The sequence below is a fragment of the Rhincodon typus genome, chromosome 4 (genome assembly GCF_021869965.1).
Source record: "Rhincodon typus isolate 14 chromosome 4, sRhiTyp1.1, whole genome shotgun sequence".
NCBI lineage: Eukaryota > Metazoa > Chordata > Chondrichthyes > Orectolobiformes > Rhincodontidae > Rhincodon > Rhincodon typus.
In genome coordinates this window covers 73,810,528-73,834,149 of record NC_063335.1, presented here as the reverse complement: position 1 = coordinate 73,834,149, position 23,622 = coordinate 73,810,528, and the positions used below count along the sequence as shown (strand labels likewise).

Sequence of the window (23,622 nt, the reverse complement as noted above, 5' to 3'; positions counted from 1 at the left end):
CTTTCTGCGTTCAGTAAGGCCGTACCTGGTGTACTGCACGCAGTTTTCGTTGTCATATTATCAAAAAGGATATAAAGGCATTGGAAAAGATGCAGAGAAAGTTTACAAACATGGTATGAAAAATAATTGTGTATACATATCAGGAAATGATCGACAGGCCAGGTCTCTCTAAAAAAAGCCTGAAGGGTGATCTAATGGAGATCTTTAACATTACAAAAGGGACTGTTTACTCTTGTGGACAACAACATAACTAGAAACCATCAATATAAGGTAATCATCAAAAATTTCAGTAGTAGATTCAGAAGAAGCTTCTTTACCAAAATAATGTTAAGAATGTCACCACAGGGTATGGCTGAAGCAAATAAAATAAGAAAGAAATAGAAAGCTATGATGATAAACAGATGAGGAAAGATGAGAGAAAGCTCGAATAGAGGATAATTACCAATAATGGGCTGACTGAACCAAATGGCAAAGTATAGTGTCATATACTTGACATGATAGTAATTAAGTACGACATGGAGAGGAAGAGCACACCCTTGCTAGTAATTCATAAACTATCCTACTTCTTTGTGGAAGTAGTGTGCTGCCCCGGACCTTCCAGACAATAGTTCATGGTTTTGGAAGATGCAGTCTCAGGAACCTTGGTGAGTTTTTGCAGTGCATCATGCAGATGGTACAGCACACCCTGCTGCTATTAGCATTGGTGGTGCAAGGAGTGGATGCTTGTGGATGTAATGCTAATCAAGCAGGCTGCTTTGTCTTGGATGGTGTCAAACTTCTTGAGCGTTGTTGGGGCTGCATTCATCCAGGCAAGTGGGCAGTATTCCATCAGACTCTTGACTTGTGCCTTGTAGATGGTGGACAGGCTTTGGGGAGTCAGGAGGTGAGTTACTCGGTGCAGGATTTCTAGCTTCTGACTTGCTCTTTTAACCACTGTTTTGAGGTTAGTCCAGTTCAGTTTCTGGTCAAATGATAACTCTCAGGATGTTGATAGTAGAGGATACAGTAATGCCTAAGCCCCTGAAAATCAAGGCGAAACGGTGATGGTCATTGCCTGGCACTTGTGTGCTGCAAATGTTATTTCCCACTTGTCAGTCTAAGCGTGGATACTGTCCAGACCTTGCTGTATTTAGACACGGATGGTTTCAGTATCACATATGGTCTGAACATTGCACAATCACTGGCAAACATCCCCACTTCTGACCCCAAGATGGAGGGAAGGTCATTGTTAAAGCAACTGAAGATAATGGCGCTAGGACACTACCCTAAGCAACTTCTCCAGAGATGTCCTTGAGCTGAGATGGCTGACCTCCAACAAACACAACCAATTTCCTTTATACTAGGTTTGACTCCAAACAGTTCTCCCTGTATCCCAGTGACTCCAGTTTGGCTAGGGATACTTGATGCCACACTCGGTCAAATGCAGCATTGGTGTCAATGCCAGTCACTCTCAACCTCACCAGTGGAATTTGACTCTTTTGTCTATGTTTGTACTAAGGCTCTAATGAGGTCAGGTGCTGAGTGACACTAGTGGGATGCAAACTGATGGTCAGGGTGCAGGTGATTGCAAAGCAAGTGCTATTTGATAGCATTATTACGGTACTTACATCAACTTACTGCTAATTGAAGGTAAACTGATGAGGCTGTAATTAGCTGGGTTGGATTTGTCCTGTCTTTTGTGTATGGGACATACCTGGGCAATTTTCCACATTGTCACGTAGATTTGAGTGTTAGTTTGGTTAGAAGATTGCAACTTCTGGAGCACACATCTTCAATACTGTTGCTGGAATGTTGTCACAGCCCACAGCCTTTGTAATATCTAATGCCTCCAGTCATTTCGTGACATCACGTCGAGTGAATAAAATTGGTAGAAGACTGGCATCTTTGAAGCTGGGGACCTCTGGAGGAAGCCATGATGGATCAAACACTCGGCACTTCTGGTTGAAGGTTGTTGCAATTGCTTTAGTCTTATCGATGTGCTAAGCACCCATCAATAGTTTTGGAGCCTCCTCCTCGAGTGAGTTGATTAATTGTCCACCACCATTTATGACTGGATGCGGCGAGACTGCAGAGCCTAGATCTAATCCAATGGTGGTGGAATCACCTAGCTCCATCTATCACTTGCTGCTTATGCTGTTTAGCATGCAACTAGTCTTGCTTTGTGGCTTCACCAGGTTGACACCTCATTTTTAGATTTGCCTGGTGTTGCTCCTGGCATGACCTCCTGCACTCTCTACTGAACCAGGGCTGATGCCTGGCTTGATGGTAATGGTAGAGTGGGGGATATGCAGGGCCATGACATTGCAGATTGCATTGGAGTACAATTCTGCTGCTGCTCATGGCCCATAGTGCTTCATAGATGTCCAGTCTTGAGTTGCTAGATCTGGTCAAAGTCTATCCTACTTAGCACAGTGATAGTACCACACAAAATGATGGAGTGTATGCTCAACGTGAAAGCAGCACTTCGTTCACAGACTGTGCAGTGGTCAGTCCTACCAATACTAATTGTTGTGACAGGACTTACCCTGGGATGGTGACAGTGTTGTCTGGGATACTATACTGTTCGTAAGATGTGATTTTGTGTGTATGTCTATGTATAATCATATCAGGTTGTGGCTTGGCATGTCCATGACTCAGCTCTTCCATTTGGTAGTAGCCCCAAGATGCTAGCAGGGAGAACTTTGTACCTTTGACACGGTGTGTTAGCTGTCGTCAGCTCCAGTGTTTAAGCCTAATGCAAGATGGTCATTCTGGTTTCCTTCCTTATTTCCTTTTTAGTGATTGATACAACTGAGTCACTTGCTAAAGCATATCAGAGCACAGTCAACCGCTATGATTTGATTTGGAGTCACATGCAAGACAAACCAGGTAGAGATGGCAGATTTCCCTTCTCAAAGGACATTAGTGAACAAGATGGGCTTTTATGACCATGGTTTCATTGGATTTTTAATTCCAGATTTCTTGTTTGTTTTCATTGGTTTCAAATTCCACCATCTGTGACAATGAGATTCAAACCTGGGCCCTTGGAACATTACCTAGGTCTCTGGTTTACTAGTCTCGCGACAATACCACTAGTTCATCACCTACCTGTAATGAATTACTAATGAATTACTTCACATTGAAGATATTCTATCTTACAATTATAAACTTCCTTTGAAATATTGGAAGTGTCAGATTGTATCCCTAATATGAGAATACAGTAATTGAAGTGGAATGCTTGTACCACTAGTGGTTTGGATGTGATCATATACATCCACAATGCACATGAAGCTTATTTGCAAAAAAAATTATTATTGGTTTAATGGTTTAGCTCAAGCACAAAGTCTTTGATCTCCTATTATAAAAATAAATACATGATGATTAGAAGATGTTCTTACTGTTATCTCCTGAGGTTAAGCCAGGACTTGATGAAGTTGAAAGAGTTTGAAGCCGAGGTAAAGAAGCACTGAAGAGATTGGATTTTCCACCATTGTTGTTACTATTGGTATTAGCATTAACTCGCACAGATCCAGGTGACTGGGCATTTGTAGAGGCAGCTACATAAGACATAAATCAAGACTTATGAAAGAAAAGTTGATATTAAAGATTTAAAAGAAGGTTGTATCAAATTAATATTAATCCATATTTGAATTATCGCACTTATTCAAACAAGTTTTTTTAATATTATCGATACATGGACCTGACGTTAAACTGGGGTTGTTCCTTCATTCTGTTTCACTATCATCGATATTTAATTTAGTGTCTTTTGCTTGAGTATGTTTGCTATTAGAATTTATATACCAGCTTTGATGGGTGGTACCTAATGAGGAAACTATTTTTGGAACTTCAGTATGATGAAGAATATGAAAGTATTATACAAATTTGACTCATAACTAAATTCTATTTCTGAGAAATGAAATTTAAATTCCTAATTTGCTAAAATTCTTTCAGCTGATATTCCCCAAGCAATGTTTGCGCCAGACAACTGTCAAGCAATGACCATCTCCAACAGGAGAGAATCTAACCCTTGACATTCAAAGGCATTATACCATCATTGAATACTATGTAAATACAATGGCGAGGAATAGTCAGAGGCTAGGAATTCTGAGGTGAATAACTTACCTCCTGACTCCCTAAAACCCATACGCCATCTACAAAGCACAAATCAAGAGAGTGATAGAATATTCGCCACTTCAGCAGAACTAGATGAGTGCAGCTTGAACTGAAGAAGCTTGACAATATACAGAACATAGCATTACATTTGACTGGCAGTCCAACCACCACCTTCAACATTTACTCTCTTCACCACCAACAGAGTGGCAGCAATGTGTACCATCTATAAGATACATTGCAGTAACACACCAAAGCTCTTCTCCATCACATTCCAAACTCACAACCCCTACCACTTCAAAGGACAAGTACAACAGGTGCATAGGAACAATACCACCTTTAAGTTCCCCTCTGAGTCACACCAAATCCTGACTTGGAACAATATCGCCGCTCCTTCACTGTCTCTAGGTCAAAATCCTGGAATTCCCTCCTGTACAGCACAGTGGACGCCCCCATCCAGTGAAATGGTTCAAGAAGGCTGTTCACCATTAAGTACATGGTTAAATCCTAGGATATTTAGAATTCTAGCAACTTATATCAGAGAAACAGAGCATATAGCACATCACGCTTTTTGGCTCTTTGATAGGGCTAACATTCTGAGTACCACATCTCTGTTTTATCTGTAACACCAAAACTTCCTCATCCTTAATGTCTGTATATTAACATAATAAAATTATTTATGAAATCAGCTTCCATTCTTTCAGATGTATGCTATATTCTGGCAATTCTCAATGAAAAATTTTCATCCTCCATCTAGAACATTTTCCCAAGATGTAAAAACCAATGATATCTGGTTATTCCTTCAATTGTCAGTAGAAATAGTATTTCACCAACTATTCTACCAAAATCTCTCATCAACTTCCTCTAATAAGTCACATCTTAACTTTCTCCATTCTAGGGAGAACAAATTTTCAAATACCTCCTCATAATCAAAGTTCCTCACCCCTGGTAAAATCACAATAAAGCTTCTGTGCACCCTTTCTAACTCCTTTATATCTTTTCTGAACTGCTGATGTAGGTTTCTATCTTGTTACTTAGAAAGCCAGATGAAGGGGCTTAGTCGATTGCAGTATATATTTATGGGGAGCATAGGGAATACACTTAAGTTGGAGAGAATTAGGAGCTTTGCCAATCAGACACTCTCATTGAGCACAGCTATGTGCAAGGGATACAGCCTTATAAAATTTACTCTATTGTTTAACGTACCACAATATCTGAAAAGAATTGAAGAGAAGATGAAGTAAATGAATAAGTAGAGATTACAAGACGTCAAGTTTGGAGTTTTAATATTTGCAGTTTTTTTGAAGAAGGAAAGGTCAAGAGATGAAAAGAATGAGTAAATAATAAATGCATTCATTTCATTCCAGTGGTAATGCAGCAGGAAAGATGACTAGTAAAACAGCAGATCAATGAATTACAAGGAACAAAACAAAACTTCAGCTAAGCAATGATCATCATGATATCAATAAACAAATAAGAAACATTATTGTGTGACTATATCCAAACATGTAAGTCAGAATTTAGGTCAACTGTTTGAGGAAGTGCCAAGTGGCTTAAGACTACCTACATTCCCAGAAAGACAAGTTAAACTGAATGAGTGATCTTCAATAGATTTCACAAATCCTGCCCATTCCATGCCAGCCCAAAACCAGTAATGTTAGGGTCCTGATGGTAGGCAAGATGGTGTCCCTTAATAGTAGCAAGTTTTTCTAAAAAAACTGATCCACAGTTGATGAACAACGGAGAGAAATAGGGGAAAAAAAAACACCTGTTATTGGAGGTTTCCCAAGGTGTTGCATGGATAGAGCCAGAGGTTTTGCTATGTTTCCATTCCTGGACAGGTCCTGGCATCCTGGGTAATTGGCAGCAGATGATACTGGACAGAGACTAAATGTTGACTCTGCAACGTATGAAGTATTATATTTTACACAACTTTTATTATCACATAGTGGAGCCAAGAGTTTTATAAAATTGAGTACTTGGAACACTCAGGCCCCAATCTTGATAATGCAGCCTTTTTTATCATTAATCTGTTTATGCCACTTAAATTTATCATCACAATCTGTGCCTTCAATGACACTGGATCACAAATAAACTTAAATGACTTTGAAGTAGTAGAAAAAAAGTAAGAAAATAAAACATTTCTAATAAACTTCCAGCTGTAGTTTAAAAAAAATCAAAATGATTTGGGATATTTTTAGCCACTGTGCCATTGAATTTATGATTAAATAACTACAGAAAATAAATGGTTTGTTCAGCTGTCTGCTGATAAGTGTAACAGCTAATATAATGCAGAACTCTGTCAAAATTATTTGCAGTTACAAGTTCTTCACATTGTAGTAAATTCAGATATTTCTAACCTGACACTTACCACTCCCTGCAAGTTGAACTTAGCTACTTTTAGTACAACAACATTTCAATAAAATACTGATATTCATTCAATGAATGTGTCTTTCGCACAACACACACAATTACATTTTATATCACCACTAATTATACACAACAATACAATTTTAGTTTTCTCTGTGTTTATATTACACTTCGTCTCTCCACCTCTCCCTCATGCTAAGTTAATGTTTCGCTTCCCCTCTTCATAATATCAAATATCAATTAACTTATGTTAAGCATCATAGTAAAGGAGCCCCCTGCAACACTTATGTTAAAGGAACTCCTACAGTAGTTAAAAGCAGTTTCAATTTTAGAACTGAGCTATACTGACCTGGAATAAAATCAATTCACATTCACCTCTTGGTTGCTGTTGACTGAGCTGATCTTGGCTAAAACTGACATTTGGGCACTACGGTTGTTCTGTGCATCTCTACGGTAAACTTACTCATTAAGAATGGCCATATAATTACATTTCCACGCTGAAACTGTCAACCTTTCATTCAATATAAGCTAATGTCTTTCAGAGAATGGGAGTACAGAACTGGAAACACATTAGTGTTCTTCAGGTATCTTGACCCCACAATACAAAGATGCAAGGTTTGTCCAATGAACTCTTACAAATTAGATTGTAATCTTCGCCAAAAAGTTGAGTGAAGATCAATTTTCATGCAGGGACATAACAGAAAAGTACGGAAATAGTTAGCTACGTTTATTCTGACAAAGCTCTTCAGGGTCAACTTGAAACCAGCATGGCAGTGATTGGATGTGGATCATTTAGTTCCCTTCTCAACCATGATGCAAGATGCAGACAGACCCAAGGAAAAGATGATGAAAGAACATTGTAAACATACTGACACCATGTTCCCAGCAAGGAGTTGTACCAATTCATTAGTATTTCCCTCATGTAAATTGGGAATATTGGAGCAGTGAATAGTTCCTCAAAAAGAGGGAGTCTTACCCACTCTGGCAAAACAGCGTACAGTATTTGAGAGGAAACCTTCCTCTTGTAAGAAAAAAATTCCTCATTATTCTTTCACAGTGAACATTTGTGTTGTGTCACAAATGGTATTGATATATCTAGATTGTCAAAGCAAAGAGCAAATGGCACCAATTATGTACCAAGTTAATAATTTCAAATGCTTCACATTGCACATCAGGTTATGAATCTATATACTCAGCAACTGCAAAAACCTACCTGTCTGAGAACTGGCAACAGTAGTGCTGTAACCACTGGATGACACAGTGTCTATATTTGGAGAAGGCGCAGCAGCACCCACGACTGCAGCAACCGACTTGGTAGAGGGTAGCGCAGATGAATAACTGCTAGGCGACTGACGAGTCCGGCATTCTAATAACATTTCAAAGGACGTGTTATTATTTTTAATTCAGTGTCAGGCCTACTGACATTTCATGGCTATGCCTGCGTTATACATTTTAAAAATAAAATCAAGGCCTCACACGAGACATGATCACATGATTACTCTGAAGCAGGGTCAGTTTCCTCACCCAGCTCTATGCTTTGCCAACACATGCTATCTCTTTTGAGAGGCTGAGGTAAGAACTGCCGATGCTGGAGTCAGGGATAACACAATGTGGAGCTGGAGGAACACAGCAGGCCAGGCAGCATCAGAGGAGCAGGAAAGCTGATGTTTTGGGTCAGGACCCTTCTTCTGATGCTGCCTGGCCTGCTGTGTTCCTCCAGTTCCACACGGTGTTATCTCAACCTCTTAACAGCCTCTTTATCATGAAACAGCAAAAATAAATATTAATATATACAGTGCATCCCAAGTTAGGATCAAAAGTCTCCTCCATCTCTCTCAGTTCAGTAATGTCCCTTCAACTAAGTACTTTCACCTTAATGAATTAATTCTGGCAAACTATGCCTTTTACATAATGATGTCCATTCTCACAGGACAGAAGAATTTAGACGAGGCACCTTCATTCCTGTCCAACTCATTTATTTACATGTAGCTGTTAGTAGAAGAGTGGACACTTCTGCAATACAATATGAAGAAAAATTAAGCCAGAGACTTTTACAATCAAACACTGGTGTACATCAGCCGCGCCAAAGTTTCCGGCTGGACTTCCGACCATGGTTTACACCACAGCCTCATTTTGCTTAGGATCTTTACGGCCATTCAAGAAGAGACATTTTTATTCATCTTTTTGGGCTGGATTCAAACCTTCATTTCATTATTAACAGGTATGATAAACTGAAAAACTCTGCACAATTCAAAATTCAAAACTCAGGTACTGCAATGAGAGGCAATTCAAAGTAATTTAGACATTCTGTAACCAACCTGTTCAGAGAGGTTATGACATCCCTCAGAGTAGGTGGGATTTGAACTTGGTTCTAAAGCAAAGCAGTTTAGATTCTTGCAAAAATAACTTGCTACCTCACATATCATTGCCACTTGCTACAAATAACAGAGGAAATTTTCTTGTCTGTATATAAGAGATGGTCCTTACTTTTCTGCTAAGTACCATTGTATAAATAACTCAATTTGTAAAGACTCTTTAAGTATACATCATCATCATAGAATCCCTACAGTGTGGAAACAGGCCCTTCGGCCCAACAAATCCACACTGACCCTCAGAGCATCCACCCAGACCTGTACCCCTATAGCCCACCTAATCTGTACATCCCTGAACATGATGGGCAATTTAGCATTGCCAATCCACCTAGCCTGCACATCTTTGGACTGTGGGAGGAAACCAGAGCACTTGGAGGAAACCCACACAGACATGGGAAGAATGTGCAAACTCCACACGGACAGTTACCCAAGGGTGGAATCGAACCCGGGTCCCTTGCATTGTGAGGCAGCAGTGCTAACCACTGAGCCACCGTGCTGCCCCATAAAATATGTTTTTTCCATTCTAATGAACTGCTTATTCAGACTAATATAAGATTGCATTGAAATAACTGGCAAGTTAGTTGGAGGCACTAAAATAAATCCAGAAAAACAATCTGAAAATCATTGTTCAGTGTAGATCAAGTGGCTAAGTTGCTAGAATGTACCAGGTTATTTACTGAGTATAATCACCTTTCCAGCAGATGAGTGGTCCTTTGGAGAAAATACCTTGAGAGTTTTTGACCAGGTAATATTTTAAGTGCTTCTGCTTCTTCGGCTGGGTTGTCAGCTTTAAGTTGATGTGATTGGAAAACTCAGTGAAATACCGAAATCCTTTCTCTCCACAGCCAATGCAGTTCCCCGAGAAACCTGTCGTCATGGGAACAGCAGTAAGGGCAGATGGTGAGAATGCTGACTTAAATGGATATGACTTAAGCTTCACAAAGAAAAACATTGCTTGTTTTGAACCTTTTCTGGATCTCCACAGCTCATGTGGCTAACTGTGGTGTTTCACGTCAACCTGATTCCTACAAAATAAGTAACCACAGAAAGTGCTGAGATTTGTGCGACACAAATGCCAGACAACGACCATCTCCAACAAAAGAGAATCTAACCACCATCCCTTCACAGCCAATGAAATTTCCATCACTGAATGCCCCACTATCTATATTCTGGTGTTACCGTTGATTGGACCTGTCATATAATTACCATGGCTGTAAGTGCAAGTCAGAGACTAGGAATCCTGCAGTGAGTAACTCAACTCCCAGCTCCTCATTTTCCTGTCCACCACTTACAAAGAACATAGAAAATGGGGGCAGGAGTAAGCCATTCAGCACTTTGAGCCTGCTCCACCATTCAATATGATCATGGCTGACCATCCAACTCATCCTGTTCCTGCTTTTTACCCATTCCCCTTGATCCCTTTAGCCTTAATTATATCTAACTCATTCTTGAAAATGGTCAATGTTTTGGCCACAACCTCTTTCTGTTGCAGAGAATTCCACACACTTACCACTCTCTGGGTAAAGAAATTTCTCCTCAGATCAGTCCTGAATGGGCTGCACCTCACCCAAAGACAAGATCAGAAGCTAGTTAAGTGCTCTCAGGAACTTTTCTAGTCAACATGGAAATTCCATACAATCAAGCACAACTGAGCAGAAAATCCCCCAAGGGCTTGCTGATCAGGGGCCGGAAGTTCTCCATTGTCAGCAGCATTGCTGGAGAGTGGTGGATGCTTCTTGTGATGTTCTAAAGGCCCAGCCCAAGGATTGCCATTGTATCCACCAGGCACAGGTGAGATGAGAGTCTTGGTGAGAGTATTGGCAGAAGGGATTGGAGTCAAGAACAGAGCGCTGATTTTTAGCAGCCTTTTCTCTCCCAATGCCAGGACATGAGTGGGCACTAAGGGTCCATCTGTAAGGGACACCCACCTCCAAGATGACTAGCAGACCAAAAGGGGCTTGCTGAGTTGGCTTTGGGAGGGATGAAAGTCCTGTTAAATTCCCAAGCTACAACCACATTCTGGAGGCACAAGGATAGCTGGTGTTGAGTGGCTCATTGATGAGCCAAACTTACATTCCACCATCAGCAAGTGGCATTTACATATTGGTTCTTCTCTGCCCCAAGCCTAATGGGGGGATGGGTTTCTTGAACCCAGTATTTTAGGCAGGTACTACCACCCAATTCTGCCAGCCTACTTCCACCATCATACTTACTCCAAGATCAATTAATTTCTGCCCAAAAAGTTCCAATTGAGAATGATGCTGGCTCCCTGGTGTAACTTTAGTCTGTCTGGTCAGAACGTAATGCCCTTCCCTCTGGCAAGTTTGTACAAAGGAAGCGTGCAACCCACACACAATGAACAAAATTTAATTCACCACATAATACTCCAAATCTATGAAACTATAGAGCAATATATTGAATCAGCAGTAAAAGGTATGGCAACAGACTTAATTGGAAGATAATTTTCTATTAATGACCAATTATAGCATTCAATCAGTCTTTAGCTAAAATGTATTTAATTTACTACAATGTTATCCACAAACTATAGGAATATTCACCAATTATGCAGAAGAATACTGGGTGAAGTATGTTCAACATTAAATATGTGGTAATTCTACAATCTCTGTCACAAGCATTCAAACAGTTCCATTATTATTTGCTAACATGAAGACACTGAAATAGGTTGTGTGCAACATAGGAGAAGGCCTGTTGACCATTAGCTTTCATACAGAGCTCTCTGCTTTGAAAGAAATGCCAGCATTGAAAGATTAACAGTAAATTTATGCTCAGAAGTCCAAAACAACTACAGACATGCCCCTTTGATCATAAGAAATGAGGCAAGTCTCCCATTTGGAAATTTAAAGGACTACTTTAAATGAGAATTAGGTATCAGCCTAAATGATTATTGGCCTCTCTCTGACTGATTGTGGCATCATCCCTTTCGTAGACATTTATACCAATGCAAACATACATTCAGAAAAGTAACCTACTGTTTAACTGAAAAAACATGCCATCATACCACCAAATAACTTGCTGTCAGAAATAAGATCATCCTCACCTAAAAGTGCATTCTTTCCATGGTCATCTGGCAGAAATCGTTTATCTACTGCACAGATCAGAATGTGCTCAGGGAGATTTGGAGACTTGGCTCCTACCAGCACAAAGCCTGGTGGAATGTCAATTTGTTCTGTAGAGAGCGATACTAGACGTAGGTCTTTGCCAGCCTGACAGAAACCTAAATCAAAGTAAAAACATTATTATTAATTGATAGAAGATGTGACTGACATGAACAATGTTTCAAAACAACATCAACGAAATAAAAATTAAAAAGGTTCCCTGGGAAATGAAAAGCAGACTTTGCTTTGAAATAGCTTTAGAATGTTAGAGTGAACATATTTGTGTACTTAAGTAATATACCGGGTTAACGATAATGTAATGATTATATTAATCCAGAGGCCCAGCGTAATGCTCAGAGCAAAAGGTTCAAATCCCACCATGGCCGCTGGTGTAATTTCAATTCAGTTAATAAAATTTGGAATATAAAACTAATCTCGGTAATAATTACCATGAAACTACCATCAATTGTTGGAAATACCAGCTGGTTCATCAAGATTCTTTCGAGAAATGAATCAATTATGTGATCTCTTCTACATATGATATTATACTCCAAGCAATGACTTCTTTAAACATAATTCAAGTCCATACTTATATGAGAGAGATAGTAGGAACTGCCGATGCTGGAGTCTGAGATAACAAGGTGTGGAGCTGGAGGAACACGGCAGGCCAGGCAGCATCAGAGGAGCAGGAAAGCTGACGTTTTGGGTCTGGACCCTTCTTCAGAAATGGGGAGGGGAAGGGGGCTCTGAAATAAATAGAGAGGGGAATGTGATAGAGGTAGATAATGGAGCAGACAGGTGGGAGAGAAGACAGACAGGTTAAGGAGGCAGGGATGAAGCTCGTAAAGATGAGTGTAGGTAGGAAGTTGGGAGGGGGGTTGGTCAGTGACCCATCCCAACTTCCTACCTACATTCACCTTTACTAGCTTCATCCCCGCCTCCTTGATCTGTCTGTCTTCTCTCCCACCTATCAGCTCCACTATCCACCTTCTACCACCGCCCAGCCCTCTCTATTTATTTCAGAGCCCCCTTCCCTTCCCCCATTTCTGAAGAAGGGTCCAGGCCCAAAACGTCAGCTTTCCTGCTCCTCTGATGCTGCCTGGCCTTATGCAAGAGAGCTTTATTTTTGTTAACCAGACACCGTTAAATTCTCTCCCTATAATTATACAATCAATTCAAATCCAAATAATTCTTCATTCACATGTCCATCTCATTCCAATAGGTCTCAGGCATATTCACAACTTACTAAATGAAATCAGATTCACTCTTAGATAAATCAAACATAAAACAAAAGGTAAAGTCACCATAATCCTACTGGACCGCAGCATTGCTCTTTTATCAGAGAAAGATGGCTGGTGGTGGTTTAACCAGGGGTCACCATCCCTCAGGTGAGGAGAGGTTGAGAGGCAGAATCCTTCATGGTAACCTCAGCTGGTGTAGGAAGTGAACACACCCTGTTAGCATCACTCTGTACTGTAAACCGGCCAAACAGTCAACTGAGCTAACTAAAAGACATGCAAATAACAACAGATTATATTCTTCACACATTGAAGTTCTGACTGTTCTTTCTTCCAAAACATCCAACAGTTTTAGAACTTGCTGATTTCTTGAGCTATCTTGGAAATCCTGAGGAGAGGACATCGTTCTTTGCAGACACTGTTGTTGGTCAAATATCTTACTTAGAGAATTCTTAATCTCCCAAATTTCCTCCCTGGAAGACAGCTGCTCTGTTGAAGTAAGTAGTTTCTTACTTGTGGTATCCTGGATTTCTGGATCAGGCAATCACTTTCTAATAGGAAGGGATGCTTGAACCATGTAATGTCTTCTTCTTGACTGTGTCCTGGATCTTTGGACATTGGTTTAGCTCACATGGAGTCATATTTAGCTTATCTCCCTCAAGGTGTTTTTTAAAGCTGGACATCTTCAATTGCCCATTGTCTGACTGGTCAGAAAAATTGCTGACGTCTCAGGTATCACTGGCATTGACTGTTCTGTTTTAGAAGACAGAAGATTAAACATTTGAACCAGTCCTGTGAAGTCTGTGACTTTCTCCATGTTGAAAACATTAAATATGTTAGGTGTTTAGTTGCTTTTTCTTAAACAAAGCAGCTGATTAGTAAGTGGAACTGGTGAGTATTTCTAATCTTTAATGTGAAAGTACGGCCTTCAGCTTATGGTCAGGTCTCCAGTCATTTTTCTCATTTTTCTTACAAACATCTTATTGGGTATAAGATTGATACTAATATGCAAAAAAACAAAAAAAACTTCTTTTTCTTTGGCTGCTTTTCATAAATGTATTTCTTTTTTCCTCAGGAATCTCTAACTTGCTGAAGCCTTTAGTTCTTGCATTCTCTACCTCCTTTGCTAAGACTGGTCATCTGCAATAAGAATCAGGTGGCCCTGCTGTATGACAAAATACTGCAGTACTCCAATATTCCCTCTCGTTGAGTCATGGGACAAGATTCAGTCATGCTGATATGTAGATCAAAAAGAGCAAAGATCACCTAAATATTAGCAAAATAATCTGAGGTGCTGAATCAAAATCACCCAACTAGGGTGTTCTGACGATTGCTCATTAAAAAGTTGCAATCCTTAAACATTGGACAGATCCCAGCCAAAGTCCTTTATTGTATATATTCAACAAGTTACGAAGAAGTTCTTTTAGAGTTGTTCCAAGATTGATGTTGCATCGTTTCCAAATATATATATTCAAGCACACGTATTACAATAAAAACAGAAAGAACTGCGGATGCTGTAAATCAGGAACAAAAACAAAGTTGTTGGAAAAGCTCAGCAGGTCTGGCAGCACCTGTGAAGGAAAAAACAGAGTTAACGTTTCGGGTCCGGTGACCCTTCCTCAGAACGTACTACAATGATGTGGTTATACAAGTTTAACACCATCACATTTATACAAATGCCGACAAAATTATAGTAGGAACATCAAGGCCATATCAGTAAGCATGCATCATAAATATGTATTCACACAACGTGCAGAATTTAATTGCAAGTTTTGACAATAAATTTGCACAAAACTATGTCATTTGACAGTTCTCAACTGAACTGGGCACCACAAAGTTAATCTGTGTTTCTGACAATCATTCAGTTAAGCAGTGGTAGGTCTTTTAAAAATGTCTCCATCCTCTCTCATGGTTCTCACTCTTCTGTTTCTTTCCAGTTTCACAATTTTGAATTTTTTATTTTACTAAAATGCGTATCATTTCCTGCTTCACTTCTATTTTTCTCGCAATTTTAAAAGTTTCCATGGTCCTCTTTCTCTGGCCTTCACTTGTGCTTTTCACAATCTTTATTTAGGTCTTCATTTCATGTTCCTTGTGGTTTCTGTTTTCTAAGTAACACTAGATCCTTTCCCTCTCCCCGTTTTCTTCTCATCCCATGTACCTTTCTGCTAATAGTCATACAGTCATACAGCTGTATAGCATGGAAAGTGACCCTTCGGTAATAACTTGTCCATGCCGACCAGATATCCTGAATTAATCTAGACCCATCTGCCAGCATTTGGCCCATTTCCCTGTAAACTCTTCCGATTCATATACCCATCCAGATGCCTTTTAAATATTGTAATTGTACCATCCTCCACTGCTTCCTCTGGCAGCTCATTCCATATATGCACCACCCTCTGTGTGAAAAAGTTGCCCCTCAGATACCATTTAAATCTTTCCCCTCTCATCTTAAACCGACGCCCTCTAGCTTTGGACACCCCACCCTAGGGAAAAGACCCTGGCTATTCATCCTAATGATGCCCCTCATGATTTTACAAACCTCTATAAGGTCATCCTCTCAGCCTCCTATGCTCCAGGGGAAAAAGTCCCAGCCTATCTAATCTCTCCCTATAACTCAAACCCTCCAACCCTGGCAACATCCTTGTAAATCTTTTCTGAACCCTCCCGAGTTTCACAACATCCCTCCTATAGCAGGGAGACCAACACAGTACTCCAAAAGTGGCCTAAACAATGTCCTGTAGAGCCACAACATGACATCCAACTCGTATACTCAATGCACTGACCAATAAAGGCAAGCATATCAAATGCCGTCTTCATTGTCCTGTTTACCTGAGACTCCACTTACAAGGAACTATGAACTTGCTTTACAAGGTCTTTCTGTTCAGCAATACTCCCCAGGATCTTACCATTTTAATTTTAACAACATCTTTTCTATAGTAAGGAGACCAGAATTGCACAGTATTCTAAAAGTGGACTCACCAATATCCTGTACAGCAGCAACATGATGTTCCAACTCCTATACTCAATGCACTGGCCAATGAAGGCAAGCATGCCAAATGCCTTCTTCACCACCCTGCTACCCGTGACTCCACTCCCAAAAAACTATGCACCTGCACCTCTAGGTCTCTTTGTTCGGCAACACTCCCCATGACACTACCAATACCTGCATAACTCCTACCCTGATTTGCCTTTCCAAAATGCAACACCTCACATTTATCTAAATTAAACTCAATCTGCCATTTCTTGGGCCACTGGCACACCTGATCAAGATCCTGTTGTACTCTGAGGTAACCTTCTTCGCTGTCCGCTACACCACTGATTTTGGTGTCATCTGCAAACTTACTAACTATATCTCCTATGTTCACATCCAAATCATTTATATAAATGACAAAAAGCAGTGGACCTAGCACTGATCCTTGTGGCACACCGCTGATCACAGGCTTGCAGTCTAAAAAGCAACCCTCCACCACCACCCTCTGTTTCCTACCTTCGAGCTAGTTTTGTATCCAAATGACCAGTTGTCCCTGTATTCCATGTATTGAAGTCCATATAGATCATGTCCACCGCTTTGCCTTCATCAATCCTCTTCATCAGCTCTTCAAAAACTCAGTCAAGTCAGTGAGACACAATTTTCCATGCACAAAGGCATGTTGACTATCCTTAATCAATCCCTGCCTTTCCAAATACATGTAAATTCTGTCCTTCAGAATCCCCTCCAACAACTTGCCCACCATTGATGTCAGGCTCACCGGTCTATAGTTCCCTGACTTTTCTTTACCACTTTTCTACCTTTCTTAAATAGTGGCATCACATTAGCTATCCTCAAGTCTTCCGGCACCTCACCTGTGGCTATCAATGATACAAATATCTTAGCAAGGGCCCAGCAATCACTTCTCTAGCTTCCCACAAAGTTCTAGGGTACACCTGATCAGGTCACAGGGCTTTATCTACCTCTGTGTGTTTTAAGATGTCCAGCACCTCCATATGCACACTTTTCAAGATGTCTCTATTCATTTACCCAAGTTCTCTAGATTCCATATCCTTCTCCACAATAAACACAGATGGAAAATATTCATTGAGTATCTCCACCCATCTCCTGCGATTTTTTTCTTTGTTCTTTCACATCTTCTTTCCACTATACATGCCGCCACATTGGAGGTTACTACTTAGAAATTATCATGGGAAAAATGAAGAAGCGCATTGGGTCTTCAAGTGAGAAGACTTTTATCTATTAAAAAGTGGAATAGTTAAAGAAAAGCAGGAGTGATGCAAATATAAAAACAAACATAAAACATGGACGAGAGTGACTTCAAAACAAAATTCAGCAGAGGTAACATTTAAACAAGATACTAAGAAGAGATTCCTAAATTTATGGATTGATCAGGAAAGGATGTGAAATATAGTAACAAGGAAAAACTTGAGGCTCTACGGTTATCAACACACAACTGGCAATTAACGCTAAATACCAAATGCATTAAAGTTATTTTCAAACATTTTCACAAGCAGAAACAGGTCACTTTTGGATTGGTAGGCTGTAACTAATGTAATACGGCAATGGTCAGTGCTTGAGCCTCAGCTATTCATAATCTTTATCAAGGTGATGGGATATACTGTGATGTATCCAAGACTGCATAGGTGAGAAAGTGAGCAGAGATGGACACAAAAAAGCTGCTAACAGATATGGGTAGGTTGGAGAGTGAGAAAATACACTGGAGCTGCAAATCTATGTGGAATGATTCCAAACTCACCAAGCCCAGGAATCTTCAGGGGCAGTGGTGAGAATCAACACAAGCACCACATTCCTTTTACAGCACTTACTGCTGTACTTTGGTAAATAGGTTTACCCATTGCAAAACTTTGCTATGGGTTCATATGAATAGGGCTAAGTGGGAAGGGGGGGTAGTGTAAGTGTGAAATGGAGTTGGTTGGGTGAGGCAGCTGGGTAGAATGTCAAGTTGCTAGGTGGGTAGTGACGTGAAATAGTATCGGGGGCACAGAGAGTCATGATGTGGACGATCAGGGGAGTGGTCAAGGAGAAAGATGGCATCGTCAAGGGGAGAATTGGTTTATGAGCTTCAGTTGGGTCAGGTCAGGTTAGTGCGAGGTTGAGGGGAGTTGTTGGATGGGCCGAGAATTAGTGTTCACAGGGTGACCGAGGATTGGGACATGGTTGGAGGGTTGAGTAGGTCAGAGAGATTTGCGGGTGGGTCAGTGAGGAATCAGATGATCAGTTAGCTGATAGGTATCAAAATGTTGCACGTGGATTTGATCTGATTTGCAACAATCATACTGTCCATTACCCATTAGTTCAAACCACATTAAAAGCTCAATCTGACTGTTGTTTCATGTAAGAATAATGATCGTGCAGTAGGTGGAGCTTTAGTAATCTCATGAACAAATTCACATTTGGCACTCCGATTTGTACTGGTACTTGTATTCTAGAAGATAAAGCTATACTCACCATCTGTTGTGCAGGATCCTTCTGGGACATGTTTCTGCAAGTATGTAATAGGTGGGCTGTTTGACTCAGACATTTCCTCTTCTTCTTCCTCCTCTTCATTGTCCATTCCATTACCGACTTGTATGGCTGGGAATCCAGAAGAGCTGCTTTGTGCATAGCGATGGACTTCAATATCTTTATTGAGGTCCTCTATTTTTGGTTTGACATCTGCTTCAAAAAAACAAATTTCAGGCATTATTTACAATTGGCTCAAAGCTTTATCACTTATGCAGTGGTCCAGGGAGGCTGCCTGCAAACACGCCAATTTCTGAAGCACAAAAAAGCCATCTCCATTTATGAAGTCAATCCCTTCCATTCTCTGAATTGATCAGGGGAGGCTTATCTACTGCCTGGAGACTGATATGGAGCTTCTCCCATGATTAAGTGGGCTCGGGTCCATTCTCCCAAAAGGATGGGCTGAATCAACTTCAGTTGCAGGTGACTTATCTGAGCTAACCCTTTGTTAAAAGCAGAAATGAGCATGTTTGTACCGAGTTGGGATCATATTTCAGATTATTCATTTCACACTTATAAGGTTTAAATTCCCTCTGCTACTGGTTTGCCCATCTGACCAATCTATCTATATCCTCCAGTGACCGGAGACCTTTTTCCTCACTGTCAACAACACCATTATGTCCAGGAAGGGTAGTCAGTTGTTGTTCTCTTCTTCTTTTGTGAATTTTATTCTGGCGAGGAAGTTGTTTATGCATTGGTGGGTTACTTCTAGCCTTGTGTGTTTGATAATACAACTGAAACTGAAATACTTATTTGACACCACTACCCACTCCATCCACTTCTCCTAAGAATTCCTCGATATCATCAAGGACACCTGAACAGAAGAGGACAAGATAATGGTATCCTTTGACGTAACAGCATTATTTACATCCATAAACATCGACCTAGCCAAAGAGACAATTGCCACACAGCTGGAGAAATCAGGAAGGCAGACACACCACAACACTGACAGCATCAATAAGGGCAGCACCCTGAAACTACTGGATCTGTGCCTCACAGCTCCCTTCACCTTCAATGGCCATATATTTAAACAAATCAATGGAACACCAGTGGGATCCCCAATATCAGGACTGATAGCAGAAGTGGTAATGCAAAGATTAGAATGGACCAGTGCTCCCCACTATACAACCCAAACTCTGGGTCCACTATGTAGATGACACCTTCGTGATTGTCAAATGCACAAGATTAGAAGAAACCCACCAACAACATCCTCACCAGAATAAAGTTCACAAAAGAAGAAAAGAACAACAACCGACTACTGTTCCTGGACATAATGGTGGAATGTAAGAACAATGAGAACAACCAGACTAGTGTACACAGAAAGACAACACATATGGACCAGATACTTAATTAGACCAGCAACCACCACAACACCTATAACTGGAGCTGCATCAGGACATTATTCAAATGAGCCACAATACACTGCAGCAACCCGGAATTGCGCAAAGCAGAACAGGAGCATTTATACGGCGTTTTTAAAAGGAATGGATACCCAAAAAGCACAATCCGCCGTTACCTCCACAACAGACCACAACGAGACGACACAACATGGCCAGACACACTAGTCGCCCTACCATATATCAGAGACATATCAGAGATGACCACAAGACTATTCAGACCCCTAGGTATCAGGGTAGCCCACAAACTAACAATCACCCTGCAACAGCTACTGATGCACTTAAAAGACACCATACGCACAACCAATAAAACTAACGTAATATACAAAATACCATGCAAGGACTGTGAGAAACATTACATAGGCCAAACTGGAAGAAAACTGGCAATAAGGATACACGAGCACCAACTAGCCACTAAGAGACATGACCAATTCTCACTGGTTGCAATACAAATGGACAAAAAAGGACATGACTTTGACTGGGACAACACATCCATAATTGCATTAGCCAAACACAGACATGCCAGGGAATTCCTGGAGGCCTGGCATTCCAACCGGAACTCTGTCAACAAACACATTGAACTGGACCCAATATACAAACCACTGAAGAACGAAACCGGAAGGAATACCAACCACTCCAGCAAACCGAGGCATATAAACAACAAGCGGGAGGGAACACCAGTGCTTCACTGGAGGCACGCTAACAATGTTACCTAGCAGGGTGACAAAACATCCGCAATCAAACACACCAGCTCGGCGAGCAAGTCTGCAACCTCAGAATATTGTATGCTTTACTAGAGGCTCCACCTGTCCTGCCACCTTTAATGACTATGCACATTTATACTCAGGTCTCTCTGCTCCAGTACTCCTTTTAAAATAGCGCCCTTCATTTTATCCTATCTGTTCAGGTTCTTTGGATCAAAGTGCATCACCTCACACTTCTCTACACTGAACTTCATCTGCCATTTACACACCCATTCCACAAATGTGTCAATGTTGAAGTTCTACACTGTCTTCCTCACAGTTCACAATTCATTTAAATTTGTCTTGTTCACAAACCTTGAAATGTTCAACTGCACATCAAGATCCAAATCATTTTATATAAGCAAGAGTCTCAATATCAACCAAATAAAAACCGAAAGAACTGTGGTTGCCGTGAATCAGGAACAAAAACAAAGTTGCTGGAAAAGCTCAGCAGGTCTGGCAGCATCTGAAGAAGAGTCACCACATCCGAAACATTAACTCTGTTTTTTCCTTCACAGATGCTGCCAGATCTGCTGAGCTTTTCCACCAACTTTGTTTTTGTTCTCAACATCAACCCCTGGGAACTCCAAAGCAACTTTCTTCCAGACTGCAAAACATCCATTAACCATTACGATCTATTTCCTATCGCAATATTTTGTATCCATAATGCCACTATCCATTTTATTCCAAGACCTATAACTTTCATTGCAAGTTTGCTGTGCGGCCCTGAGTCAAACCTCTTTTGGAAGTCCGTGTATACCACATACCCTTATTGATCCTTTCTGTTACCAATCCATTGCTATTCATTGATATGATAATCATTGTTATTGAAGCACATAGGATTCTTAAGAGGCTTGACAGGTTTAATGCTGAGACGATGTTTCCCCTCATGGGAGAGTCTAGGATTATCTCAGATAAAGGGATGTCAATTTAAGACCAAGGTAAAGGTGAATTTCTTCTCTCAGAGGGTTGAGTGTCTTTGGAACTCTTTGCCACAGAGAGCTGCAGGGGGGCAGAGTTGTGTATATTTAAGGCTGAGATAGACAGATTCTTGATCAGTAGAGGAATCAAGGGTTATGAGGAAATTGCAGGAAAGTGAACATGAGGAATGTTGGATCAACCTTTATCCTATTGAATGGAACAGCAGGCTTGAGGGACCAAATAGCCTACTCCTGTTTCTTATGGTCTTATGATTATTTGAAGACTCTGCTAAAAGAATCCACAATTTCTAATTTTCCAAAGTATACTTCATGGCTCTGGGTTTATATTCTTTTTGCCGTTGTTAGAAGATTATATGGTAGTGGGGTTGGGGACAGGAGAAGAAAAGGAGAAAGTATATGTTTAGTCATGATACACCAGAGGTTTGGTGGACTAGCTGATCCCATCCTGCCTGTCAATTTGCAAGCTCAGATTGTGGATATAGTGGCTTCATATATGTGTGAGATAGAGATAAGCTGGAGAGATCCAAGAACTCGAGCTACAACATGATGTAGATTATATCAGAAGAGCGGTAACTGCAGCAATCCAGGCATCTGAAGGAATAAGGCATCACTGGGAAGATCTAAAAGCGTCCAAGTGGATGCTAAAATTGCTTCTGCACATCCCTTGCACAATATCTTTAACAGTAGCATAGCTAAGGGCTTTCATGACTAAATCAGAACACTTATGATCATTTTCAAACAAACTAATAACTCAAATCATCCTGTGCTCAACATCATGGAGTTTCAAAGAATGGTATTTACACAGGCAGGAAATCCAGAACATTGACCCAATGAACAAAAGACAGTATATTTCCAAGCATATGGTGTGTAAATTAGGAAGACAATCTGTGGTTGGTAGTGTTCCCATGCACCTATTGCATTGTCTAAGTAAAAGTTCCAAGTTTGGAAGGTGCTGTCAAAGGAGATTTGGCAAATAGTTACACTGCATGTAATTTCACATATGCAGCCACACTGTGCCAGCAGTAGAGGGAATGCAAGTTTAAGGTGGTGGATGGAGTACCGATCAAACAACCTGCTTTGCCCTGATTGGCACTGAGTTTGAGTGTTGTTGAAGCAACATTTATCCAGACAATTGCACTGTATTCCATCACGTTCTTGACACATATTGTAGGTGGTGGAGCGGCTTTGGGGAGATTTGATGTTGGTGATTTAATTCATTGTCAATGGGAGTCATTTAGACTTTCTTTGGAAATGGTCAATGCCTGGCGCAAATGTTATTTGTCATTGATCAGCCCAAATCTGATCATTGTTCAGTTCTTGCTGCATATAGACACAATCCTCCCTCATCTATAGACCCGCTGATTCTATGTGCTATTCCACTATATATTCATTATCCTCTTCCTCAAACAATTAGAACAATTAGATTCCGAGAGATAAATTAACCACTTCCTAAAATGAACTTATAATCTTTTGAAAACCCATGCAATTGTAACAATCTTAAGAGTCAATTTCTGCTAATTATTTTGTGATTCAACATCAAACATGTTCAGTGATAAATATCAACAAAAGTCTTCAACATGCTTTTCATCCTGAGACACTATTCCGATTCTATCACTGTCACCTCCGCATTGCCGAAAACGTGGCAGAAACTAAGCGAAATCTTCAGAAGAAGGCCATCTCAGTCCACCCATACTGACAGATGGTGGACAGACTCAGGGTTGCAGCAGTCACAATTGAAATTACTCAAGACAAATTGGATTTCATTTTATGAGGCAGTGTTGTAAGGCAATGCTTCCCGACTACCTCCATATTGCACAAAGTCATCTGCTTCTCTCTGG

General features: G+C 40.5%; 1 protein-coding gene across 6 annotated transcripts in view; it reads right to left on the bottom strand.

Moving 5' to 3' along the window:
- Positions 1–23,622, bottom strand: part of greb1l (GREB1 like retinoic acid receptor coactivator) — a 326,285-nt gene that overhangs the window by 88,305 nt on the left and 214,358 nt on the right. For all 6 annotated transcript variants that reach the window (XM_048595857.1, XM_048595861.1, XM_048595858.1 and 3 more), the window contains 6 exons: positions 18,650–18,856; positions 11,890–12,066; positions 9,522–9,698; positions 7,673–7,825; positions 5,858–5,989; positions 3,378–3,536 (listed from right to left, as the gene is read on the bottom strand). In XM_048595857.1, the coding sequence (XP_048451814.1) occupies positions 3,378–3,536; positions 5,858–5,989; positions 7,673–7,825; positions 9,522–9,698; positions 11,890–12,066; positions 18,650–18,856 (1,005 nt within the window). The remainder of the gene's footprint in view (positions 1–3,377; positions 3,537–5,857; positions 5,990–7,672; positions 7,826–9,521; positions 9,699–11,889; positions 12,067–18,649; positions 18,857–23,622) is intronic.